Source organism: Pelophylax lessonae (assembly GCF_965119305.1).
Source record: "Pelophylax lessonae genome assembly, chromosome: 11".
Lineage (NCBI taxonomy): Eukaryota > Metazoa > Chordata > Amphibia > Anura > Ranidae > Pelophylax > Pelophylax lessonae.
Window position 1 is genome coordinate 86,899,274 of NC_138778.1, and position 25,867 is coordinate 86,925,140.

Sequence of the window (25,867 nt, forward strand, 5' to 3'; positions counted from 1 at the left end):
CTGGCAGCTAGACAGCGCTCTACAGGAAGTACGTCATGAAAAACACGGCGTGAAAGGACAGCTGCGGCGTAACTACTTCCTTTCTTTTCAGGGCGGCCATTGAGTTGAAACGAGTGAGTACTTGGAGCTCTCCATGCAATCTGGGTCCATCACGGGTGTTGTGTTATCGCTGAATGCTGGAAACGTGACTATATCGTAGTGCAGGGATTGCGCTTTGTTCCAGCGGTTTAATATTCGGGATCTCTCTTAAGGGTTAGCTGGGCGGGTTGTTTCTGGTCAGGCGAGTCCCATCCATAGATGTGATTATATGGCTGCTTGTGGCCTACTCTATAGCGAGCTATTCGCCGATTTCTCTAAGGTTTGGATGTGTTGAGTAGTGGAGTCCTATACGTAGCTCACCTCATTGTGGACTTGTCATTACTAGGTAGTCATACAGTTAATGGCTATTCTGCTGGTGTGACAGAGTTATCACAAATCAATCAGTGTTCTATCTGGTTTAAGCTAACCCTGAAAGATTGGGGGGGAGAGTAAGCCCAATAAAATACTTTTTTTATTTTATATTTTTATAGCTAAAGTCAGTCTGTCTGCTCTGTTGTAAATGCATTCCCCTGCCTGCCAGTGTGTATTTTATTGTGGTGGGGAGGGGAGTTTTATTTTTGTATGAAGAAAGTAAGCTCTCCCACATGGGCAGCCAGCAGGGTAGTAGTACATGATGCAAACGCTTGGCTTGCAGTTGTGATGGGTTCTGTTAAAACTAAAAAAAGTCTGAAAGCTGCTAAAGTGTTTATTTTTGTTCTACTTGCTCTGTGCATGGTTTTGCAGAGTAGCGGCATCCTCTACTTGGGTCCTTTGCTGGCGCTCCTGTCCCTTCCCTCCTGCTGTATGCCCCTGCAGCTAGAAGCTTGCTATGGGGGCAGCCGAGCCACGGCTCTGTCTATTAAGACAGCCGCATTTTGGCCGACCTCACTCTCATAGGCTCACTGACTTGACAACTTGGCAGCCAATGGTGCCCCCTAAGGTGTCTCAGCCAATCAAGAGGGGGGGAGTCCCGAACAGCTGAGATTTTTGGATTAAGATGGGTCTCGGGTAAGTATTAGGGGGGTGCTGCACACTAAAGGTTTTTATCTTAATGTATAGAATGAATTAACCTCTTGCTGACCCCCCACCATAGCATTACTGCGGCAGGGCGGCTCAGCTGCGCAAAATCACGTAGTACTACATGATTTCGTGCACAAGGTTTCGGCGGTGTTTAGCCACAGCGGGAGGAGCGGCGGCGATTGCCGCTGCCCTCCTGCGATCGTCAGGGAAATTGACCGAAGACCAGTCTGCTTATGTAAACAAAAGCAGGTGGATCTTCTGTCAGAGGCAGGGAGAGATCAGAAGTCTCTCTGCCTGTCACAGAACTATCCCCGCACTTCAGGCATACATTTAAAGCGGCGTTCCGGCCACAGAATCGTTTTTTTTTTTTTTTTTTTAATACCTCCCAAACAGTGGCCCACCAACCTTTATATATCAGCTAATCCAGTTTTATACAGTTAAATAACAGGCAATCATAAAATCTTACTTTATATAATCTTTGCAGAGCGTCGCCATCTTTGTCTGGGTTACCCGAGTCCGCAGTGGGGAAATGTCTGCCCTGCTTCTAGAGGGAGGAGGCCTGCTAATCCAGCGCGAAATCTCGCGCATGCCCAGTACTATGCGATCGGCATAGTATGTGTTTCCGCCTAACCGCGTCATTTTCTGTTTGGAAATAACGCGATGAGAGGAGCGGCCGGCCACCTACGTCACTGCCCATTGCATTCTGGGAGCGATGAGTAAGAGCTCCCAGGACGCATTGCGGGACAGGAAGTGACGGCGCGGGCCGAGGAAGGAGGTAGTGAAACCGGGAATATCCAATTCTTTTACAGGTGACAATAAGGAAGCGGATGCCATAAAATCTAAAGATTTTGTGGCCGGAACTCCGCTTTAACCCCTTTGATCATCCCCTATATTAACCCCTTCCCTGCCAGTGTCCTTTATACAGTAACAGTGCATAATATTTAGCACTGATTATGTCACTGGTCCCCAAAAATGTCAGGGGTCCGATCTGTCCGCCACAGTGTCACAGTCCCGCTATAATACGCTGATTGCTGCCATTGCAAATAAAAAGTCCAAAAATCTACCCCATAGTTTGTAAAGGCTATAACTTTTGCGCAAACCAATCAAAATCCGCATGGTGGCGGGAGCCTGCCACTCCATGACTCTTTACCAAGGGAAGGGTGACATGATAAGCTGCTTTTGAATGTTTCTTCCACATCCCAGGTTGAAGTGCTTCAGCATGCAGTTATCACATGTTTGAATCCTGGCAGAGATCTGCAGCATTTGGCACATGCGTGGGCTCTTGTGCTGCGTATGAGCGTGTCAATCCTCACTGAACAGGAGTTTCAAGAGGGCAGCACAGAAGAGCGGTGCAAGGAGAACTTGGGCTGCACAGAAGAGTTATTAAAGGATACGGTCACCTTTTTTAACCTGTGACACCCATATTTGGGGTGTAACATGTTACAGATGTACCAGTCACCGCACCCCCATTCCCTGTTACGACAGTCGTAATCTAAAAAAAATGAAAAGTAATACTGGCATGAGGGACTCCGGCCCCATTATTCATTCAGTGAATGTGAAAACTAAAAGTATGGACATCCCTTGCGGCTGTTGTCTTGTAGTTTTCAAAACTACCAGGGTGCTCTAGGTAGTTTGAGTCTTTCTGTCAGAGTGTAACTGCCTGCTTGTATTAGAGGTACGGGCGCTACAGTCTGCAGGACCTTGGCAATACACCCACAATCTGCTGATCATGGATGCAATGCTCTATAGGCCCCTAACAAAACTAATGCATATATTTTTATTTTTTTTATAAAGGTTAACTTATCCTTTATGGGGACAGAGTTTAGTACACGAATGGTGAAGTTCTTCTTTAACCAGTTCTGGACTGGAAAGATTTCCCCTCTTAATGACCAGGCCATGTTTTGTGATTCGGAACTGCGTTAACATTAACAGAAAATTGTGCGGTCGTGCGACAATGTCCTGAAATTAAATTTGTCTTCCCCCCCCCCCCCCCCCCACAAAGAGGGCTTTCTTTTAGTGGTATTTAATCACCTGTGCGATTTTTTTTTTTTTTTTTTATTCCAATTCTGCTATATAACATTCCCAAAAAAAAAAATTTTTAACTTTTTCATCCTTTTAGGCCAATTTGTATTCTACATATTTTTAGTTAAAAAAAATTGCAATAAGCGTATTTGATTGGTTTGCGCAAAAGTTATCGTGTCTACAGACCAGGGGAAAGATTTGTAATTTTTGTTTTTCTAGTAATGGCAGCGGGACTGCTACATTGCAGCGGACAGATCGAACACCTAACTGCCGATTACTACAGTAATCAGTGCTAAAAATATGCACTGTTACTAGGACATTGGCAGGGAAGGGGTTAACCTAGGGGTGATCAAAGGGTTAGGTGTGAGCCTAGGGGAGTGTTTACTAACTGTATGGGCTTGTGAAATGACCACAGAGACCTGTGATCCTATATACCAGCCCTGTGCATCGGCTTCCCCGCTTCCTAGTGTGGGCAGGAGCCCGCTGCCGGTGGCATGCGCCTGCCCTCCCAGCACCATGCGCGTGACCAATGTACGGCTACGTCTGTTAGCACAGGAGAGGCAGCCTGCCGCAATAAATGTGCAGCGGGGCGGTCTTAATGTGGTTAATGGTGAAATTCAGGCTTTTTGTGGGTACTGTTAAAATATCCGACCCTTAACTGAGTGACGTTAAAAGTGTAGGCTAAAATTTTAGATTTTAGGACAGGGCTAATATGGTATTAAACTCAAAACCAGAATGTAATCTATTACAGTTTACTATTTCTTAAAGCGGCTCTACAGTAATTGTTTTCATCTTTTAAATCTTCTGCCCTTGCTTTAACTTTGGATAGTAAAACATTTTTTTTTTTTCCTGTGGCTTCGTTCACATACTGGCTTCTCGGATTTGCCGCGAGTCTGCCCGCGATCCCCAATCATTGCGGGGTGCTTGTGAGATTCCCGTGACTTGCAATGGCACCCCAAATGTGGCGCCAGTTTGCCGTGATTGTTGCCCGACTATTCGCGGTAGAATCGCGGGGTGCCTGTCGCCCAAAAGTATAAGAACTTGGGTCATAGAACAGCCATCAAGAACAGTGGAGCTGGATGAGGGTGGAGATAATGGGAGACTGCAGAGATCCAGGAGTGTGTGTGTGTATATAATTGCAAAAGTGAGTACACCCCTCAAATTGTGTGACAACACTGAAGAAATGACACTTTGCTACAAAGTAAAGTAGTGTGTACAGCTTGTATAACGTATAACAGTGTCAATTTGCTGTCCCTTCAAAATAACTCAACACAAGCGGAGTGCCACCCATTTTTAATAGGTTGGATTACATAGTTCTATGTAATCCCCTTTAAAACGGCTTTTACCAATGGAAACTTTTTTTTTTTTTTTGCTATTAAATACCTTAATTTCTGCTTTATTCCTCCTCTCCTCACTTCCGGGTCCGATCGGCGATGACGTCATTCGGCGATTCGCAGTGTGTGCTGGGATGTATTCCATTCCAGAAATCTCGCAGGAGCTGAGCTGTACTGAGCCGTGCCTGCCCCGCCTCCGCCCCGCCTCCTCTCAGTGACTTGTATTGTATGCAATGTATTCAGTCCGTTCTCTGCCCCGCCTCCTCTCATTGAGTTGTATTGTATTCAGGCCATTCTCTGCCCTGCCTCCTCTCAGTGAGTTGTATTGTATGCAATGTATTCAGGCCGTTCTCTGCCCCGCCTCCTCTCATTGAGTTGTATTGTATTCAGGCCATTCTCTGCCCTGCCTCCTCTCAGTGAGTTGTATTGTATGCAATGTATTCAGGCCGTTCTCTGCCCCGCCTCCTCTCATTGAGTTGTATTGTATGCATTGTATTCAGGCCGTTCTCCACCCCGCCTCCTCTGTGAGCTCAGTAAGGATATGATTTCAGTCCTCGCTCACTGAGAGGAGGCGGGGCAGAGAACGGCCTGAATACAATGCATACAATACAACTCACTGAGAGGAGGCGGGGCAGGCACGGCTCAGTACAGTTCAGCTCCTGCAAGATTTCTGGAATGGAATACATCCCAGCACACACTGCGAATCGCCGAATGACGTCATCGCCGATCGAACCCGTAAGTGAGGAGAGGAGGAGTAAAGCAGAAATTAGGGTATTTAATAGCAAAAAAGAAAAAGTTTCCATTGGTAAAAGCCGTTTTAAAGGGGATTACATAGATCTAAAGTTACAAAAATGGGTGGAACTCCACTTTAATGTCTAAACTGCTGGCAACAAAAGTTAGTTGGGCCCAATTAGCCATTTCCCCTCCCTGTTGTCATGCGACTCGTTAGTGTTACAAGGTGAATGGGGAGCAGGTGTGTTCAATTTGGTGTTATCGCTCTCTTATACTGATCACTGGAAGTTCAAAATGGCCCCTCATGGCAAAACTCTAGGTAGAGCAACAATTCTTTTTCAGATCCTCAAAGATGGCCTAGGGCCCTAGGCTATAAGAAGATTGCCAAGACCGTGAAACTGAGCTGCAGCACGGTGGCCAAGACCATATAGCGGTTTACCAGGACAGGTTTAACTCGGAACAGGCCTTCCCTTCGGAGATTGGACCTCACTGCCTTGCTAAAGAAGCGGAGGGTGAAAGTGATGGACTGGCCAAGTCTCCAGACCTAAACCCTATTGAGCATCTTTGAGGCATCCTCAAATGGAAGGTGGAGGAGCAACATCCACTCCTCCATGACATCCACTCCACTGACATCACGGAGATTGTGAAAGAGGACTCCAGTGGCAACCTGTGACGCTCTGGTGAATTCCATGCCCAAGAGGGTTTAGGCAGTGCTGGAAAATGGTGGCCACATAAAATATTGGCACTTTGGGCCCACTTAGGGGTATACTCACTTTTGTTGCCAGTGGTTTAGGCGTTAATGGCTGTGGTGTTATTTTGAGGGGACAGCAAATTTATACTTATACAAGCTGTACATTCCTTTACATTGTAGCAAAGTGTAATTTCTTCAGTGTTGTCACATGAAATGAAATATGCAAGATTTACAAAAACGTGAGTCGTGTATTCACTTTAGTGAGATACTGTGTGTGTGTGTGTGTATATATGTATATAAGGGATGCACCGAAATGAAAATTCTGGGCCGAAACCGAAAATGCAGGATGCCCTTGGCCGAAAACCGAAAATCACTTTCCCCAAATTTTTTTAAAAATGGATAGAAGAGAGGCATACACCAAAAACAGGCAGCGACGTACACCTGTCGCTGTCACAGTATATGTACTGTGATGGGTTGGCAAGAGGTTAATTTAATTACCAGTGGTATTTTTATTATGCAGCATGAGGGGGTTAATGTATTGCCACTGCTAGTCACTGATGCATTAGTGACTGACTAGTGGCAGTTAATTAACCCCTTTGTGCTGCATTAGTGCAACCAGTATCAGTGTTAATTAACACTGGTTGCACTGATACTGGTTGCACTAATGCAGCACAAAGGGGTTAATTAACTGCCACTGGTCGGTCACTAATGCATCAGTGACCAGCAGTGGCAATACATTAACCTTCATGCTGCATAATACTCCCCCCACTGCCTCAGCGTCCCCCTCGGCAGTACACCCCCCTCCCCCCCTCTGGCTCAGCGTCCCTCCCCATCCCAATGATTCAATCTCCTTACTGTCACTCTGCTGAGTGCTCCTCCGGTGTCCTTCATTCAAAAGAAGCGCCTCTGGCTGGCGGCCCACCTCCCGGGGATGTCAAAACTACGATGTGTATGAATGAAGTGACACACCGGGCGGGAGGGCGGGCGGTTGGCCGCTAATAGATATAACTATGTGAGCCTTCACTTCCCTGTCAGCGGGACTGTGTGTGAATGAACTGACCTGACACCGGGCGGGGGGAGCGGCCGCTAATAACTATAACTGTGAGCCTTCACTTCCCTGTCAGCAGAGATACGCGCCTGACAGGGAAGTGAAGGCTAACGTAGTTACAGCTATTAGCGGCCGCTCCCCCTGCCCGGTGTCAGTTCATTGTGTGTGCAGCTCTGTCTGGTTGCACAGAGCTGCAGCTTGGCTCAGGTGCCCCCCATAGCAAGCTGCTTGCTGTGGGGACACTCAACAGGAGGGAGGGGCCAGGAGCTCCAGCCAGGGATCCTAGAAAAGGAGGATCCAGGCTGCCCTGTGCAAAACCACTGTACAGAGGAGGTAAGTATGTTTTTGTTTTAATAGAAAGACTTTACAATCCCTTAAGGTTGACCCAGGTGTTTTTCATTGCCCTTCTCCGTGAGCTTCCTGTCTGGGTCCAATCAGATGTTACCACCACTGTGCCTTGGTCTTCAGCCAGGGCGACGCGTAGATTGTGTGGTGGTGGGTGGCACAGCAAGTTCTGGCCTTCGCCATGCATATTCCCGGCATTGAGAATTGGCATGGGAAGTGAGTTCTGTACCCAGATTTATTTTTCTTTTTAAGCAGATTTGTCTACAGTGGAGAGTTCGGGGGGGGGGGGGGGTGGGGGTTGTCCTGATCTGCAGCCTCAGGAGGTTCAATGATTAGGAGAGACTACAGGTACCTCAGGCGGATACATTGCATGCGCTATGTTCCCTTGTCTGCTGTAGAGTTCTTGGGATGGCAACTGTAGGGCTTCCGGTCCTCTGGGTGGCCCCAGACTGCTCTGTAGTAATGGGGGGGGGGAGATTGGGGGGAACAAATCCCAGTACCTTAGTTTGTAGGTACTATTCCCTTTCCTGCAAACCAATCGATATATACTTATTGCGACTTATTTTTTATTTTTTTTTCTTATTAAAAATGTGTAGCAGACTTATCCACCTACTCCTAAGCTTGACCCATGGTTATTGTAGCCGTTATTTTGTTAGCGCATCTGGCTTGTATTTATCTTGTCACTCTGTTTACCAATTGTTACCGGTTTACTTTGTTCTCCAATAAAATGTTTGAACCAAAAATGTGTAGCAGAATACATTTGGGCCAAAAACTTTAAAGACATTTTTAAATTTTCTTTCTTTTTTTTTTTTTTTTCTCCCTTGGATTTTTTTTTTTTTGTTTTATTTTAAATACAGGTCTCAGACCCTAGCTCTACAGTTGCATATCCATCACCCTCTCCTCCATACCATTTTCAAAACAGAGCTTGGGGCCATGTGTTTTGTGAGTTATAACCCGGAGTTGGGCTTTAACAAATGGGTGGCTAGTTATCTTTGGTGGCTGAATTTTGCATGGTAATAGGTTACACCCTCTGCTTTCAGTTTACTTATTTAGCCTTTGAGTAAAACTTTGTTGGAACCCCTGTCAATTTTTTTTTTTTTTTCTTCATTATTTCAGTCTGTAGCCTTGCATCTGATTTAACTTGTAGGTCTGCACTATTTTAAGACCGTTTCAGGTACATTTCAGTCAGTTATCTATTAACTTTTCCTTTTTCAATGAAATAAGTAAGGCATGTAATAGTGCCATGTGTAACTGCTCCAGTCTTTATACCAGCCCTCAATTTTAATAGTTTATTATGGGAAAAAAATACAACATGCAGCACCTATTTACATTGGGAAATATGTAGGTATAATAGAGAAAATTACTTTCTGTCTAGTTTTTTTTTTTTTTTTTTTTTTTTAAGAAAATCTATTTTATTGCAATGCCTTGTCTAACATTTAAAAATTTTCCACAGAAATGGGCAAATTCATGAAACCAGGGAAAGTTGTCCTTGTTTTAGCAGGACGCTATGCAGGCCGCAAAGCAGTCATTGTAAAGGTATGTGGTTTTTCAGCTTTTACCTGTGCAATATGTAACCTTTTTTTTAACTAATTTGTGATTGGGAAATTGATGCTTGTTACCCTGATGCTTATACCATATTCTCTGGTTTAGCAGGCTGTCTTCACTCCCCTGTGACATGCACATGAATGTCCTTCTATTAGTGGGAGACTACTTCCCTCACAAGGATTTGTGACAAGCACTCCTTGTCAACAAAATTTTTTGTTTTGGTCATTTTATTTTTTACCAATTTTGAGTAGATGGTGCTGTCCATCCCATCAGTACACCATCCATCTGGCTGATTTATAGATGCTGCTTACCTGACACATCACCTGTTGTCATTGGGTTGAATGCATAAAGGTAAAAGATGCAGGGTTTTTAATGCTCAGTCTTATCAGATGTAACTTGATTAGTGGGATCGTGACAAAAACCTGCAACTGTTAAACATCGGGTGTTTAGCCTTCACTTACTAATCCGCTCACTGTATAGAGATTTGTAACGTTTAATACATGAAGCTTTTGAGGCAGCATTTTGAACAAATGTCATGTTCTCTTGAACAGAACATTGATGATGGCACCTCTGACCGCCAGTACAGCCACGCCCTGGTTGCTGGCATTGATCGCTATCCTCGTAAGGTGACTGCCACTATGGGCAAGAAGAGAATCGCCAAGCGTTCTAAGATCAAGTCATTTGTAAAGGTGTACAACTACAACCACCTCATGCCAACCAGGTATGTAGAGATATTTATAATGAAATGGATATAAGCTTTCAAAATTACAATGCAAGTTAAAAAGCCACTGTGCTCAGACCACAGCCCCACATACCTTAGATAAACGGAACAAGAAGTCCAGCAACGTGCTTTGTTGGCACATAAAAATCTTCTTATAGATCTATCAGAAGTAAAAAGTATCCTATGCAGAAGTGTTGACGCATTTCAGTCCAGGTGTGCTTTAGTCATGCTAAATCGCTGAAGAACACAAAATTGCTACCTGGTTCAGAAGAGGGGTGGAGGTAGAATATTTAACCCTTTCTGCAGGATAATTCTGTCCGCAAACCAGAAGGTGAAGAGATAAACAGAAACAAGACTATGCACATTAAATTAACCTTATTTCCTGCCTGACCTATTGTAAAAAGGTTGAGTAATAAAAAGATTTTCAAAAAAAAAAAAGGTTGAGTAAAGCCACCCTTCTTCCTGGGGGAAGACTCTCCGTCCTTTAATTTTGACCAGAGCTGCATTTCTGGTCCGATACCTTTACCTTTTTACCATGGCTGGTTCCACACTGCGGCCGGTTTTTGCCATAACTTTGGTTTCCCAGACTTTAACGGAATGGGCTAAGCTCCTGCGCAAGGATTTGGAAGGGGGACAACCTCCTGACCTGGTGGACCAGTTGGTCAAGGGGTTGCAGAAGTATATCTGTGATGTGGCCCCCTTAGCCTGTAGGGTGTCTGTGACAGCGGTGACTTTTCTTCACATGGCTGAAATACTGGTCTGCGGACCAGACTTTCCAAGAAGGTATTGACTGATCTCCCTATTGTAGGAGACCACTTGTTCTGAGCTTTCATGGAATACATCATTAAGGGTCTTACTGGAGGTAAGATTACTCTGCTTCCACAGATTACCAGGAGCAAAGAGTCTCGTTGCAAACGTGGCCCTTTCTTCTCGGCCCATGCCCGGTCCTTTCGTCCCTCGGGATATAAGGACCAGGGATCAAAGTCTGCATGTAACCCCGCAGGGGGTTCCAAGAGGCCCTGGTAGATCAAGAGCGGCTTTCTCCAGGACCAGATAAGCCTGCTTTTGCCTGAAGGGGCGTCTTCACCTGTATCTGGGGTGGGGGAAGTCTTTGCTTCTTTCCAGATCCATGGATCTTCTTGATTCATGACAAATGGGTCCACGAGTTGTATCGGTCCGGTTACAAGATTGAGTTCTGGTCCTTGCCTCAGATTAAGTTCTTTCCTTCCAACCTGCATTTGGCCCCAGATAACTTGCACGGTCATCTTGGGGCGGTACAGGATCTGCTTTCAGAGCCTGGTTTCTTTCGGTGTCTCGTGTTTTGGAGTTTCTCCAAAGAGGTGTATGTCAGCGTTTGGGTACTTTCAAAGGCCAGATTTCAGCCCTAGTGATTTTTTTTTTTTTTTTTTTTTTCAGCGCTTGTTGGCCACAAATTCCTTGGTTCACACCTTTTTGTTCAGGGGTTATCCACCTGGCTCCCCCAGTGAGATCGGTTACCTCCGTGGGACCTCAATTTGGTGCTGTCGGTTCTTCATAAACTGCCTTTTGAAAATATTCATGAGGTTTCTCTGCTTACTGTCACAGAAGGTAGCTGCCTTGGTGGCTATTACTTCTGCGTGCAGGGTGTCGGAGTTGGCTGCGTTGTCTTGTTAACCCTATCTGGTGGTTCAGAGACAAAGGGGTGCTTTGTCCCTGCCAGTTGTTCCTAAAGTCATCTCTGGTTTCCATTTAAATGAAGACATTGTATTTTGCCTTCCTTCTGTCCTAAGCATCCTAAAGAGATGGCCTTACATTCTTTGGATGTGGTTCGGGCACTCGTGGTGTACCTGGCGGCGACTGAGTTGTTCCAAAAATCAGATTTCTCCTTTTTGTCCTTGCGGTTGGACCCCATAAGGGACTTGCTGCGACCATTTCTAGATGGATCAGACAGGCAGTGGTGCATGCATATTCATTAAAGATCAGGACCTCCTCTCCCTGTTAAGGTGCATTCTAGGACGCTTGGGCTTCTGTCATCAGGCATCGGTAGTGAAGGTTTGCAAGGCAACCATCTGGTCGTCCGTGCACACTTTCACAAAAATTTTATAAGCTGAATGTGTTGGGCACCTGCGGATGCTTCATTTGGCTGCAAGGTTTTGCAGGCTGCTGTTGGAGAGGATTAGTCCTTTTTTTAGGATGTTTTTGTTCAAACAACCAGGTAAAACAGGAGCTCATCTATGTTTAGCCTTTGGGGAAGGGTTTTCTTGCTGTGTTCCTCCAGCCCCTCACATTGACACTGCTTTGGGACTTCCCAAGGGTCAAGAAGATCTGGAGCTGTGTCCATCAATGAACGTAAGAACTGGATTTTTGTCTTACCGTAAAATCCTTTTCTCTGATGTTTGACGGACACGCAACCCAACTCAATAGAGGGGTGGGTGCTATGTTCTTCTGACACTGCTTGTTACAAAACTGAAGACCTATAACAGGAAGTGGGAGTATACCCCCTGTAACTGTCCTATAGGCGTAGTCAAACCTTTTTTTTTTTTTTTTTTTTTTTTTTCCCCCGCCTAGTGTCCTACTCCTGTAGGACAGCATAAACCCAATGGTCAGGAAGATCTGGAGCTTTGTCCATCAATGAACCTCAGAAGGATTTTACAGTAAGACAAAAATCCAGTTTTTACCAGTATATCTCCCTTCCACCCTTCATATAGCTTCATGTCTGACTCCTAGTTAAAATGCCCATATATATCCTACTTCTGGGTGTATTTTAGATAGAGATATAGGTAACCTATATTACTTTCACTGTTTCGCAGTATAAATTAACCCCTTATAGTAGCAATTATCTGCTCATTACTATAAAGGGCTAATTTTTGTTTTTTTAACCCCATTATAACAGGTGATACAAAAAAGCATGCTGCTGCTACTAAACTTCTTGGGCCTGGTTCACGCCTATGCATGGGTTATTTTTGGTGCTTTTTGCTGAAATGCACTACAGTTAATGTACCATGGATTTCCTATGGGACATGATCACATATATGCATTTTTCAGCCGCTGCAAATTTTTGATAGGGTCAAGAATATTTTTAATGCAAAAGGTTCTTATTTTGGTTTAATAGACTTCAAAGGAGAAGCAGCAGAAAAGCATGCAGTAGATTTTTGCCGCCATTTGTTTTTTTTTTTTTTTTTCTCCTCTATCGTTTATTGACGGACGCAGTCTTCTGATCTTCATATCAGTAGGGTTATGCTGCCCCCTACAGGAGTAGGACACGAGGCAGAAAAAAGTTCTGGCCACGCCTATGTGCAGTCCCAGGGGTATTCCCTTTCCCCTGGATCTAGGGGACGGGCTAAATATATAGATCCAGTGGTCAACCCCTGCCGGCCAACAAGCACGCTCAGGCCTTAGCTCCGCGCTAGGTCGGCCGCAACTTAGTCCCACTGGACGTTAAAGGTCGCACAAGGTCACATGCGACTGGATCTAGGCCTGAGTCACATCGTTGCTAATTTGGCCGACAGCCCCCCCCCCACTTTGGCAGAGAGGTGTTCAGTCAGATGGCACCCCCTGTTCCTGGTATGGGGAGTAAATGCTCAAAGAATGGGACCGCCCAAAGCGTTACCCTGGGGTGCCTAAGCGGATTGCTAGACACTACCCTTTTGAGGTGACTGAATAAAGCTACCATGATCCCAGTGGCAGATTCCCCGTCCTTTAAGGATCCGGTGGATAGAAAGACAGCTTGTGGGCCGCAAAATGTACTCCCTGGCGGGGTCTGCGCTAAGACCGGTGTTTACGGTTGCCCTTGTCTTGCAAGCATTGACTGAATGGACTAAGTTACTATGCTGTGACCTGAAGGGGAAAGATCTTCCTCCTGCCTCTGTGGAGCTGTTGGATCAGTTGGTGCAGGAGCTGCAATTTGTTTGCGATGCCACGCTGGATACTGCTCCCATATTGGGCTGTCTGTCGATTTTGGCAGTGGTCCTCTGGCGTATACTTTGGCTAAAGTGCTGGTCTGCGGATCAGACTTTAAAGAAAGCCGTGACTGATCTACCTTTTCAAGGAGATCTCCTGTTTGGGGCTACCCTGGATGACATTATCAAAGGTCTAACGGGGGTCTCCTGCAGGCTAACAAGGGTAAGGACCCTCGTCGCAGACGGGGTCCCTCCTTTTCGGCACTCGTGTTTTTTTTTTTTTTTTTCGTCCCTTAGGGTCAATCGATGAGGCAAAGCCCTTCAAGACTCCCTCGGGTTGTTCTAAGTGGCTCTGGTCTGGCAAACAAATCTAGTTTCTCCAGGCCTGAGTACAAGGCCACTTCAGCCTGAAGGTGTGCCCTCGCCCATATTTGGGGTGGGGGGGCTTCTATGCTGCTTCCCAGACCTGTGGCTATCCCGGATACAAGACAAATGGGTTCAAGAGGTCATAGGGTCCGGTTTACAAGATCAAGTTTCGATCCGTCCCACCAGTGAGGTTTTGCCCTTCCAATGTGCGACTGTCTCCGGATTGCTTACAGGCTCTTTGGGGCAGTTCCGGACCTGGCACAATAGGGAGGAATACTTCCAGTTCCGTGTGCGGAGTGTTTTTTCAGGGCTTTTATTCAAACCAGTTTACGGTCCCGAGGAAGGAAGGAAAGGTGCGTACAATCCTGGACTGGAAGGCACTGAATTGCTTTGTGTGAGTTCAAAAATTCAAGATGGAATCAGTTTGCATGGTGGTGGCTTCCCTACATCAGGGGGATTTCCTGGCCTCCATAGACCAAAGATGCCTACCTTCACATCCTAATATGTGCAGGACACCAGTCTGTTTTGCCGTGGGAGAGGATCACTATCAATTTGTGGCGTTACCTTTTGGTTTTTCCTCTACTCATCGGGTCTTCAGAGGTGTTGGCTCTGGCTCCGGTCCTGGGTTACCTGGACAATCTGCTTCTACATGCGGAGTCTCCCACGGTGCTGGAAAAAAATTTGGAAATCACCATGAGAGCTCTGGAGGAGTTCGGGTGGATTCTGAACCTTCAGAAGTCGTCCTTGGTCCCTTTAATGAGACTGGACAGGACTATCTGGGCTTGACTTTGGACTCGTCCTCAGCCAGGGTGTTTCTTCCTCTGGAAAAACTGCAAAAACTCCAGACCGCGATTCAGCTGTTGCTGTCCAGCAAATGGTTGTCCCTTCTGACCTGTATGAGAGTTCTGGGACTGATGGTGTCATTCGAGGCGGCCGCCTTCGCTCAATTCTACATGAGGGTCCTCCAGAAGGAAATCCTTCTCAAATGGAATAAGAATCCAAATTCCCTGGACAATCGGGTCCAGCTGAGCCAGGTGACCAGGGAGTCACTGATATTGGTGGCTTCGGTCCCAGATGCTCAAGCTTGGTAAATCCTTCCTCCCTGTATATTGGACATTTGTCACCACGGATGCCAGTCTATCCGGGTGGGGAGGGGTTCTCGGCAGGTTTTCTGCTCAAGGAGTCTGGTCCCTTGAAGAGTCCAGGTTACTGATCAATGTTCTGGAGCCGAGCGATCAGGCTTTGCCTAGTCCACTAGACCGAGCACTTGCAGGGTTGTCCAGTGTGCAATGCCACGGCCGTGTCTTATGCCCATCACCAAGGGGGCACTGAAAGTGTCCTTGAGGCCTTGGAGGTGGCAAGCATCCTTTGATGGGCGGAATGCTTTGTTCCAGCTCTCTCCGCTGTTCAGATTCCAGGAGTGGAAAATTGGCAGGCGGATTACCTCAGGCGACAGGCCTTGGATGCAGGGGAATGGTCTCTCCATCTGGAGGTATTCCAGCACAGTTTCTCAACTCTGATCATCAGGGCACACTAACAGGCCAGCTTTGCAAGAAAACTGAAATGCATCACATGTGATATCATTTGCTTCTCGGAGATTGCAGTATTCTAGTCTGCATCTCCCCAAGGTATTACTTAAAATCTGGCCTGTTAGTGTGCCCTGAGGACCAGAGTTGAGAAACGCTGTTCCAGCAGTTGTGCCTTCGTTGGAGCACTCCAGATGTAGATCTTTTGGCGTCTCGGATCAAAGGGAAACTGTAGAGGTTTGTGGCCCGCTCCCGTTACCCTCTGGCAGAAGCTGCAGACACGCTGGTGGCCCCGTGGGGATCAGTATCAGCTGATGTATCATTAACATCTAAAACACATCGCTATAGACAGTACATGACCTAATTACCGTGACTAAACCATATGTAATTATAAAAATATATAAATGTAACTAATCCAAAAATAGGTGTCTTCTTTCAGGCGATAAGTGAATATAAAGTCCCAGTGCCAAAACACTATAAAAATCAGACATATATTATATGTGCAAGTGTCCAATGAGAGAACTTGAAAAGTGCTCAAACTTGGAACATCCAGCTGTGCCTCCTGTGTTCACTTATCCACTAAGACACCTACTTTATTTATGTGTGTGTGTGTGTATATATGTATATATATATATATATATATATATATATATATATATATACACACTATACCATATATAGTCACAGTAATAGGTCATGCACTGTCTATAGCGCTAGGTTTTAGTGGTTTATGATTTTCACTGAGTGATGAACAGCAGCGGCAGTTGAAGTTTCTGGTGAATTTATACACATTCTTTTCCGAAGCGCAGGGTGGACTTAGGGTCAGCTGATGTATGCTTTTCCTCCTCTCAAGTTGCTGCCGAGACTTCTTCGCAGGATCGAGACGGAAGGGATTCCAGTCATTCTTGTGGCTCCGGACTGGCCTCGCTGAGCTTGGTACACCGACCTGGTCAGGCTAGTTGCGGATGATCCTTGGAAACTTCCTCTCAGGGAGGATTTACTGTCTCAGGGGCCAATCTTCCATCCTGCTCTATGGTCGCTGGCTTTGGCGGCTTAGCTATTGAAAGCCAGGTGCTGAAGGACGGGATTGTCTGCTTCAATGATCCCCACTCTGCTTAAAGCAAGGAAAGCGACTTCTAGGAAGATCTATCATCGTATGTGGAAGGTGTATATTACATGGTGGGAGTCTCTTGGGGCTCCCCTCGCTGTTACTCAGTGGCTCGGATCTTGGCCTTCCTTCAACTGGGAGTTGATCATAAGTTGGGCTTGAGTACAATCAAGGGTTAGGTCTTGTCCTTGGCAGTTTTCTTCCAAAGGCCATTAGCCACCCATTCCCTGATGTGTAACTTCATCCGGGGGGGGGCCACACTTGGTACCTCCGTTGCCACCTTGGTACCTTAATTTGGTGCTGTTGGCTGCCTTGGTGGCTATTACTTCTGCGCGCAGGGTGTCGGAACCGGTGGCGTTGTCCTGTCGTCCTCTCTATCTGGTGTTTCACAGGGATAAAGTGGTACTTTGTATCTGTCCTTTCTTCCGAAGGTGGTTTCCAGTTTTCAAATAAGGACATCGTCTTACCATCTATGTTCTAAGCCAAAACATCCTAAGGAATTTGCACTGCATACTTTGGATGTGGTTTGGGCAATCGGTGTACTTGGGCGACTGAGTCTTTTCGGAAGTCAGATTTGCTATTTGTACTTATGAATGGCCCCAAAAGGGTTATCTGCGTCTGCTGCGACTATTTCCAGATGGATCAGACAGACGGTGGTGCAGGCTTATTCAATTAAGGGTCAGGTTCCTCCTTTCCCTGTTAGGTGTATTCTACACGGGCGCTTAGTGCTTCCTGGGCTTCTTGCCATCTGGCATCTGTGCTTCAGGTTTGCAAGACGGCTACCTGGTCCGTCTGTTCATACCTTCACAAAATTTTATAAGGTGGATGTGTTGGCATCTGCAGATGCCTCTTTTGGCCGCAAAGTTTTGCAGGCTGCTGTTTTAAGGGGGTTCTTGGTCTCCCTTGAGAGTTTTTGTGGTTTCAGGTGGGTCTCGTCTTGTTCTGATGAGTCCTATGGTGGTATGTTTAGCCTTGGACTTATTTTTCTGCGGTTCCCACCCCTCATTTTATGACACTGCTTTGGGACATCCCTACTGATATGCAGATCAGAAGACTGTCTGTCAATGAACGATAGAGAAAATTGGATTTTTGTCTTACCGTAAAATCCTTTTTTCTGAAGTTCATTGACTGATGCCGTACCCGCCCCTCTGTTTTGATTTGGATTGGTATTATTTTCTCTGGCACTGCTGTGATACAAAACTGATACCCTATAGCAGGGAAAGAGGGTATACTCCCCTGGGACTGCCTATAGGCATAGCCAGAACTTTTTCTGCCTAGTACCCTACTCCTGTAGGGGGGCAGCATAACCCTACTGATATAAAGATCAGAAGACTGCGTCCGTCAATTAACTTCAGAGAAAAGGATTTTATGGTAAGACAAATTTTTATCTGCCCAACAAATTAGCCCAAAAAAAGCATAAGTGTAAATCGCAGCAAAATGGCGTGTGAAAAAAACACAACACGTACTGCAGAAACAGATCAAAAGCAAACTGCATAGTGTGAACCTAGCCTTATGCTTGCCATACACTTATTGATTTTCGAACAAGAATACTCATGAAAAATCTTTACATTCTCTGAATGAGAGAATGTCGTTTTGGAAATTTCACTTGCTTTTAACATTCAGTTTTAAACATCTTTTCTGAACGTAAACTATACACTATCTGAAAATTCCTTTAACCAAGAAGTTTTCTATTCTGCTGCTTAGAATGTGTGCACAATTATTGGGTAGCTATTAGTGTGCAGAATTATTATGAAACTAAATGAAAAACCAACTTTTTCCAATCTCACTTGTTTTCATCTGTTAAAACTGAGAATAAACTTTTACAAATTTCTGACATTTCAAAAAATCTAACCAATATAGCCACCCTTTTCCTTAACCATAAGTCCTAAGCCTTTCATTATTGCAGTTTATGGTTTTATTGATCTGTTGTCAATCCAACATTTTGTGGAGCAGCAACCACAGCCTCCCAGACACTCCGACACTGTTCAGAGAGGTGTACGGTTTTCCCTCACTGTAAATATTCTTAAAAAAAAAAAAAAAAAAAAAAAGGGGCACACACGTTCTCAATAGAGATTTGGTCAGATGAAGGGGGCCATGTCATTATTTCCTCTTTAAGGCCTTTCACTGGCTTGTCAGGCTGTGGAGCACTTCAATGCATGCAATGGAGCATTGTCCTGCATAAATATCATGGTCTTCTTGAAAGATGCAGACTTTTTGTTGAGCCACTGCTTGAAGAAAGTGTTTTCTAATAATGGGCAGTAGGTTTGGGTGTTGATTTTGAGTCCGTGTGTGTGTGTTTATTTAATCCTGCATTTATTTTTCTCTAGATACTCTGTTGATATCCCTCTTGACAAAGCTGTGGTGAACAAAGATGTTTTTAGGGACCCAGCTCTGAAACGGAAAGCCAGAAGGGAGGCCAAAGTCAAATTTGAGGAAAGGTTAGTATTAGGGGAAAAAAAAATTAAGCTGCTTACATAAAATGTCTGTTATAGTGATGACTTAATCCTGACATTCAAGCATTGCTGCAAAACAAGTCCTGTTTTCAGTATTGTAAACCAGCATTTTTTTATTCCTTTTTGTAGGTTTTGTATTGCATATTCAAATTGATTTTCCATTGGTACTTGTAGCAGTCAATCTGTTACATTTTAAAGTATTCAGTTAAAAAGTTTTTTCTCCTTTTGGGTAGAAACGACTAGGATCACTGTCAGGTTTTTACGGTCGATCTCTATTAGATTTATCAAAAAAAAACGAACCTAGAGAAGTAAATGTAATTAGAATCACAATGCAATAGGAAATCTATATTGGGGCTTGATAAGTCATGTAGTCAGAAAGGTAAAGAATGAATAAATGAGGGTTGGCAGCATAGGTATAGTCTGGTTGAAAATACACAGGTTAATACTGAAAAAGTAAATTGAGATGGAAAGGGGATGTGGATAGAAGGGAGTTTGTAAGCATTTTGTGGAATGCATGGAACTGAGGCAGGAAGCTGTTAGGAATGTGTGAAAGGCTATATGGAGCCTAGTATTAGAAGTATGACAGTGGTGAAGGCGAGGGAGAGATATCCTAAAGTAAGCTGATAATTAAGGAAAATATTTTTTTGTATCTTTTTTAGCGAAGGACTTTATGGTAGTTATGCTGAGTGCAGATTAGATCAGAGGGGGTAGAACCAGCAAGCGAGCATGAGGGAGACTGAAATAGTATTTACAGTTCAGTGTGAGGGCAGATGGATTAAGTGTTTGTGAACAATGTTAAATTTGGGGTTAGTAGTATGACTTAAGGGTATGAGGGGAGGGGGGAGAGTGCAGGTAAATGTGAGGGCAGGGGGAAGCAGATATGATAAACTGTTGAAGCTGTAAAGCAAAATGGGGGAAAGGTAATGGATGGCTAGACTCAGACTGCATAATTTTGCTTGGAAAAAGTGCAAGAGGAGTGAAGCAGGGGGGTGCCCTGTCAGGTGAGCTTTGTGAAAGTAACAGAGGAGACAGTGGAAGTCGGAGAGAGAATTTGGGAATGGAGAGCTGGTAAGAGGATGTTTCATCACTCGGGTAGGGGCGATTGCTGGTCGTCTTAGACATTTGGACTAGAGAGGTTGTGGATAAATGAGTCTGCTGCGTGGTAACTCTGTTCCAAGCTACAATTAAGTCTTTCCACACTGTACACTCAAAGTTGCAAAGATTTGCCCTTGGGACTTTAAATGAGGTGTGACACGCCCAATGATGAAATATAAAATGCAAGTTTATTGGAACATACAATGTCAGCAAGTAAACAGACAAGTACCGTATTCTTAAACACATTTGTGATGTTGTATATAGTATATTATATATTCATGGTTAAATTTAGTATTCCATAGAAAAAACCATGGTTGTTATGAAAATGCTTCCTGGTAACCTGACACGTTTGGTCAGGTGATAATGCAATGCAATACATAATTTCTATGAAATAGTTTGTGGCATGTAATTAAGATAGTAGATAATGTCCTACTAAGGAGCCACCAAGGGACCCATACTTACAAATGTGTTAAAGAAATTGCATGCTCATGTTCAGTTGGCTGCCACTGGGAATGTCTGTCCCAGGTGCTGTGGGGCCTGGGGCTATTTGTTTTGGTTCTTGTTTTTATCCGGTGTTCCGTGAAAATTACCTACCCGTGAGAAAAACCTACCCTCGTCACTTCCGGTGCACCCTCAGTGTGTATAACGCGGCCGTTACATTAAAACAGCTGCCCTACAATATGAATCGTCTCCGCTCCTTCCCCTGACACTTCACTGATGTCGGCTAGTAAATATAAAAGCGGCGGCGGGTGTATGAGAAGATACATAACGGAGCCGCCAGACGCTTTTATATTAGCCGACATCAGTGAAGTGTCAGGGGAAGGAGCGGAGATGATTCATATTGTAGGGCAGCTGTTTTAATGTAACGGCCGCGTGGGTAGGTTTTTTTCACGGACACCCTAATACTTTCATACTACTGCGCATGCCCTGTAGTCAGCTCCTTATTTTTTCATTAGGTCTCCGGGGCTCTGAGCATGCGCACTGCTGCGCTGCTCAGCTGTTCATGCCCGGAAGTGACGAGGGTAGGTTTTTCTCACGGGGTAGGTAATTCTCACATTACATCGGCTCCATAGCCAGCCAGGCCATGTCTCCTGACATGCGAATTGGATGCGGAGAAAAATGCATCCGATTCCCAATAGTGAACCCAGCCTTAAGTGTGAAAATTCTACATGGAATCAAGTCAATGGTCACCTTCCTGCGGCAGGAGGGACTTGCTGTGGGATATAAGGGCATAACTCTACACAGCATATATTTCACAGCTGTACCAATGGATTTTGCAGTTGACAACAGATATATTAAGTCATCGTCCAGGACAGCCAAACTAGAGGCTCCACCCACCTGAACACGAAACACCTTCACAATAAGTGGTGGTAAATTGCATTAAAAAAAGGCACTGGGCAGTTTTAAGCACTAGCACATTATGACCGACTGTACCTAAAAACAAAGCCCTCCAGCGGCAGGGTCACCGCTAAAGATGCCTCCATCTTCACCTGGTCTTCCTTCCAGGTCAGCAAAGGGGTCACTCCCGCATGTGTGCAGGAGTTGCTGTTTATGGCACAGCTCTGAAGGAGTGGCACGGTGCATGTATTTTAGGAGAGATTTATTGTCCCTATAGGTAAGCCCTATTATAAACTTAATGGGTAAAAAGCATGCATGGAAGTTTACTTCCACTTTAACAAAAAAAAGCCATAGCATATGGCCCCACAGTAACTCCTTCAGGTCTCCGTGGCAGTGGCCTCTCAGGTACAGTCCCCCATGAGTCAGGGTCTTTGAACTTTGACTACAGCTCTAGCGTTGATTGCCCATCTTTGGTGGACCCTCTCTCCCTTATGTTGAAGTTTTCTCCACAGGGGGATATCTGATAGCATTTAATCACAAGCCCCCAACAAGATTCCTAGCCAACTCCACTCCCATCAGACGGATCAGTCTAAAGCGAATGTATTGAGGTTTCTAATGCAGATATTCTAAATCAAGTAGGTTCTGGAAGATCTTGAACAAAGCAACAAGATGCAAAAGATTCAGGATGGAATTAATATTTTCAGAGAGCTGCTGTCCAGAGTTTTGTGCTTTTTTTTTTTTTTTTTTTTTTGTTTATTTAACACTGGTCTGACTTTTACATCCTTGTCAGGGAAGTTTAAGTGGTAAAAGAAAAAGTAAGCATTTATTGCAGCTTATCATTTCTTGGATGAAATGGCTGCATTCATTTTCATTTTTAGGCTACCTTTTTACCATTTTTCACCTGGTGATCTAGTATGTCTGTTTTTTTCCCCCAAAAAGCATGAACAATGTATTGGTTACAAGGAGGAGACCATTTAACACTGGTGCTTAGAAGTATCCGCTTTTATTCTTTTAAAACCGTTCTCCTTAAAGGGGGGGCTGATGTAACAACTTGTAAAGCAGGAGCATTTTTGACTTACTGGGGGACCCTGGACAATGTTCTGTGAGCAGAGCCTCCGACTGCTCTGATGGAACACCTTGAAGATTATGCTGCGATCTCTGAGGGAGTTTGGTTGAATTCTGAACCTTCAGAGTTTACTCTGGTCCCCTCCACACAACTGGACTATCTGGGTGGATTCAGCCTCAGCCAGAGTGTTGCTTTCTCTGGAAAAACTCCAGAAAGGAGGCAATTGGGCTTCTGTTGTCCAGCAGACGGTCATCCTTCCGGGCTTGCATGTGGGTGCTGGGCCTTATGTTGTCTACCATTGAGGCGGTTCTGTTTGCAGTTCCGCACGCTATCTCTGCAAAAAAGATTCTGGTAAAATGGGACAAGAATCCAGTCTCTAGAGGTGGCTTCGTTCTCTGGCACTTCGACTGGGAAATCGCTCTCCCCGCTATACTGGGTGGTTGTCAACACAGATGCCAGCCTGTCGAGGTGGTAAGGTGTCCTTGGCACAGCTTGTACTCTGGGATGTAGACTAAGGAAGAGTCCAGACTGCTGATCAATGTACTGAACTCCAAGCGATCAGACTTTGTCTGGAAAATTGGGCAATTCGTCCTCAGGGGTGTCCGGTATGGATTCAATCAGATAATGCCGTGGCCTATGTCAATCACCATGGGAAGGCACAAGAAGTGTCCTGGCAGATTGGAAAGTAGCCAGCATTCTAAGGTGTATTAAAAAACAATATCGCACACATTGCAAAAGAAATGACTATCAAATATGGAGACAATCCATAAATAAAAATGGGGATTTAGTCCCACCATATGGCTATATCGTGCTCAAGCCCACCACTACGTCAAAGTACCCCATTATCAGTGGGTCCTACACTATCGGGGTTTGCTCCCCCAATTTTTTGCTTATGTATTCGGTCTGAACAGACTTCTGGGGTTGAGCACCCACTCCCCACACACACCTGTACTCTATCAGTGTCCACTATCAAGTAGATATAGGAGGAGTCCCTTGTAGTGCATTAGCACATCTCTCCCAGCAAGGAGTGTTGTCTCCAAGGGTTAGGCTGGATTCACCCCTTTTTTATGGATAGTGTAGGACCCACTGATAATGGGGTACTTTGACGTAGTGGTGGGCTTGAGCACGATATGGCCATATGGTGGGACTAAATCCCCATTTTTATTTATGGATTGTCTCCATATTTTGATAGTCATTTCTTTTGCATGTGTGCGCTATTCTTTTTTAATATACATGTCGCTTGGTCCATAGCTGCACCGGCTTTAGATATACATGTTCAGGGTTTGCTCCCCCAATTTTTTGCTAGCATTCTAAGGTGGGCAGAACAATTTTTCTAGCGTCTCCGCTGTACACATTCCATGGAAGGTATGGAGGTTTGTGGCATCGTCTCAGCATCCTCTGGCTGATACCTTGGCGGCAGTATTGTCTGATTTTATGCCTTTCCCCCTCTCAAACTTCTGCCAAGACTCGTGTGCAGGATCAAGGCAGCAAGGGATTCCGGTCTTTCTGGTGGCTCCAGATAGGTGCACCAAGATCGTTGAGGCCTATCTGGTCCGGCTGGTCGCCAATGCTCCTTGGAGACTTCCTCTCAGGGAAGATCTGCTGTCTCAATGGCCAATCTTCCATCCTGCTTTACAGTTGCTGGTTTTTAATGGCTTGCCTGTTGAAAGCCAGATGCTGAAGGATAGAGGTTTGTCTGAATTGGTGATTCCCACGCTTGGAGGTTAGAAAATCTACCTCCGTGGAAGATCTACCATTGTATTTGAAAGCTGTATGTTGCGTGATGTGAGTCTTTTGGGGTTCTCACTCGCTTCTATTTTGGTGGCTTGAATCTTGGCTTTCCTCCAATGGGGGGCTAAGCAGTGTCTGGCCTGGAGTACCATCAAGGGCCAGGTTTCCGCCTTGACTGTTTTCTTTCAATGTCCATTGGCAAAACTTTCCTTGGTGCGTACCTTTTTTTTTTTTTATATCCATGAGCTCTCCATTGCTGCCGTGGGTCCTCAAATTGGTCTGAGTTATCCAGGAATCTCCCTTCGTATATATCAGTAGGTTTCCCCTGCTTACCTTGTCCCGGAAGGTGGCCATTACTTCTGCGGGCAGGGTGTCGGAGCTGGCGGCATTGTCTTGTCCACCTTACCTGTTGGTTTACAGAGCTAAGGTGGTTCTTTTTCTCTGTCCCTTGTTCCTTTCAAAGGTCGTCTGATTTCCATTTGAATGAAGACATTGTGTTGCCTTCCGTATGTCCCAGGCCTAAACATCCTAAGGAAATTGCACAAATCACATTCAGGGAATTCAGAGCAATCAGGGTGTGCCTGGCAGCTACGGAGTCTTTTAAGAACTCTGACTCCCCATTTGTACTCACGGTTGGACCCCCAAAGGGTTGGCCGTTTGTCTGATCCACCGGGAAATGGTTGCAGCAGAGACAGTGATTTAGGCCTATTCAACTAGGGGTCTGGTTCCTCCTCTTCCTGTAGTCGCACTACTTGGGCGCTTAGTGCCTCCTGGGCTTTCTGTAAGACATCAGTGATGCAGGTTTGCAAGGTGGCCATCTGGTCGTCTGTGCACACTTTACAAAGTGGATGTTTTGGGATCTGCGGATACTCCTTTTGACCGCAAGGTTTTGCAGGCTGCTGTCTAGAGGACCTAGTCCTCTTTCAGGGGGTATTGTTTTCAGGTGAGCTCCAGTTGGGAACATGCAGCTACATGCATCCTGGGCTCACCAGTATACTGTTGGAGCCTTAGATGTCTGCAGCTACTTTCAGAGGTGCTGGAAGGAACATGGTTCTTTCCTGTGAGTCATGAACCTGAAATACACAGCCCTATGTAGTTTGGAATTTAGAGGTCATTTTATCCTGGATGGGAAAACATCACATGATAGCTTAGGCAGAGTACAATGGGAACGTTGGGTGTACTTTGGGTTCTTTGAAAAAAAGAAGAAAAAAACTATTGCATAGGGGGTTATTCTCTGAAATCTTGATAAATTGATAAGAATGCTTGCAATTTTACTTTGAATTATGTTGCTATTGATTTACTTGATCTTCTCTTGCAACAAATTATGACACCGTGTGCACTAAAACCTTGTGTATTTTTTACGGAAGATGGATTTTATACTGTTGTAATGCAACAAATTGCACTTTTTTTTTTTTTTTCCCCTAATGGGACCTCTGCTTTAAAAAATTATACGAATATATTTTGCAGTGTGTTTTGGTTTTAAATGCAGGAGTGCATTTTATAGTATGAAGCAAAAAGTTTATGCATTACAGAAAAAAGTAGAGTGAACAGTTTAGGCCTGTGCATGAATGAATTCTGCTTGTATGAGCATTGATAGAACGACTGTATAGTTTATCAAAGTACACAACTTTTTGTCCCATTTAACAAACAAAAAATAACCATACTATTTACTTTTGTAGGTACAAGACAGGCAAAAACAAGTGGTTCTTCCAGAAGCTGCGGTTCTAAAGCACTGTTCATTTGGTATACCAATAAACTTCTTGTGAAAAA

At 44.9% G+C, this 25,867-nt stretch overlaps 1 protein-coding gene across 3 annotated transcripts; it reads left to right on the top strand.

Moving 5' to 3' along the window:
* Positions 1–25,867, top strand: RPL27 (ribosomal protein L27). Of its 3 annotated transcripts, none has more exons than XM_082272544.1 (5): positions 1–113; positions 8,724–8,806; positions 9,367–9,536; positions 18,742–18,852; positions 25,777–25,867. In XM_082272544.1, the coding sequence occupies exons 2-5, from the start codon at positions 8,726–8,728 to the stop codon at positions 25,823–25,825; spliced, it is 411 nt and encodes a 136-aa protein (XP_082128670.1). In that variant the 5' UTR covers positions 1–113; positions 8,724–8,725; the 3' UTR covers positions 25,826–25,867. The 3 variants fall into 3 exon arrangements, with proteins under 3 accessions (XP_082128670.1, XP_082128671.1, XP_082128672.1); XM_082272545.1 differs by lacking the exon at positions 1–113 and adding an exon at positions 120–252; XM_082272546.1 differs by lacking the exon at positions 1–113 and adding an exon at positions 341–358.

Bases quoted from the DNA above. Each gene is read 5' to 3' on its own strand.
- RPL27 (XM_082272544.1), top strand. From the start codon at position 8,726: ATGGGCAAATTCATGAAACCAGGGAAAGTTGTCCTTGTTTTAGCAGGA. The intron at 8,807-9,366 runs GTATGTGGTTTT...TCTCTTGAACAG, and splicing joins GCAAAGCAGTCATTGTAAAG to AACATTGATGATGGCACCTC. The intron at 9,537-18,741 runs GTATGTAGAGAT...ATTTTTCTCTAG, and splicing joins AACCACCTCATGCCAACCAG to ATACTCTGTTGATATCCCTC.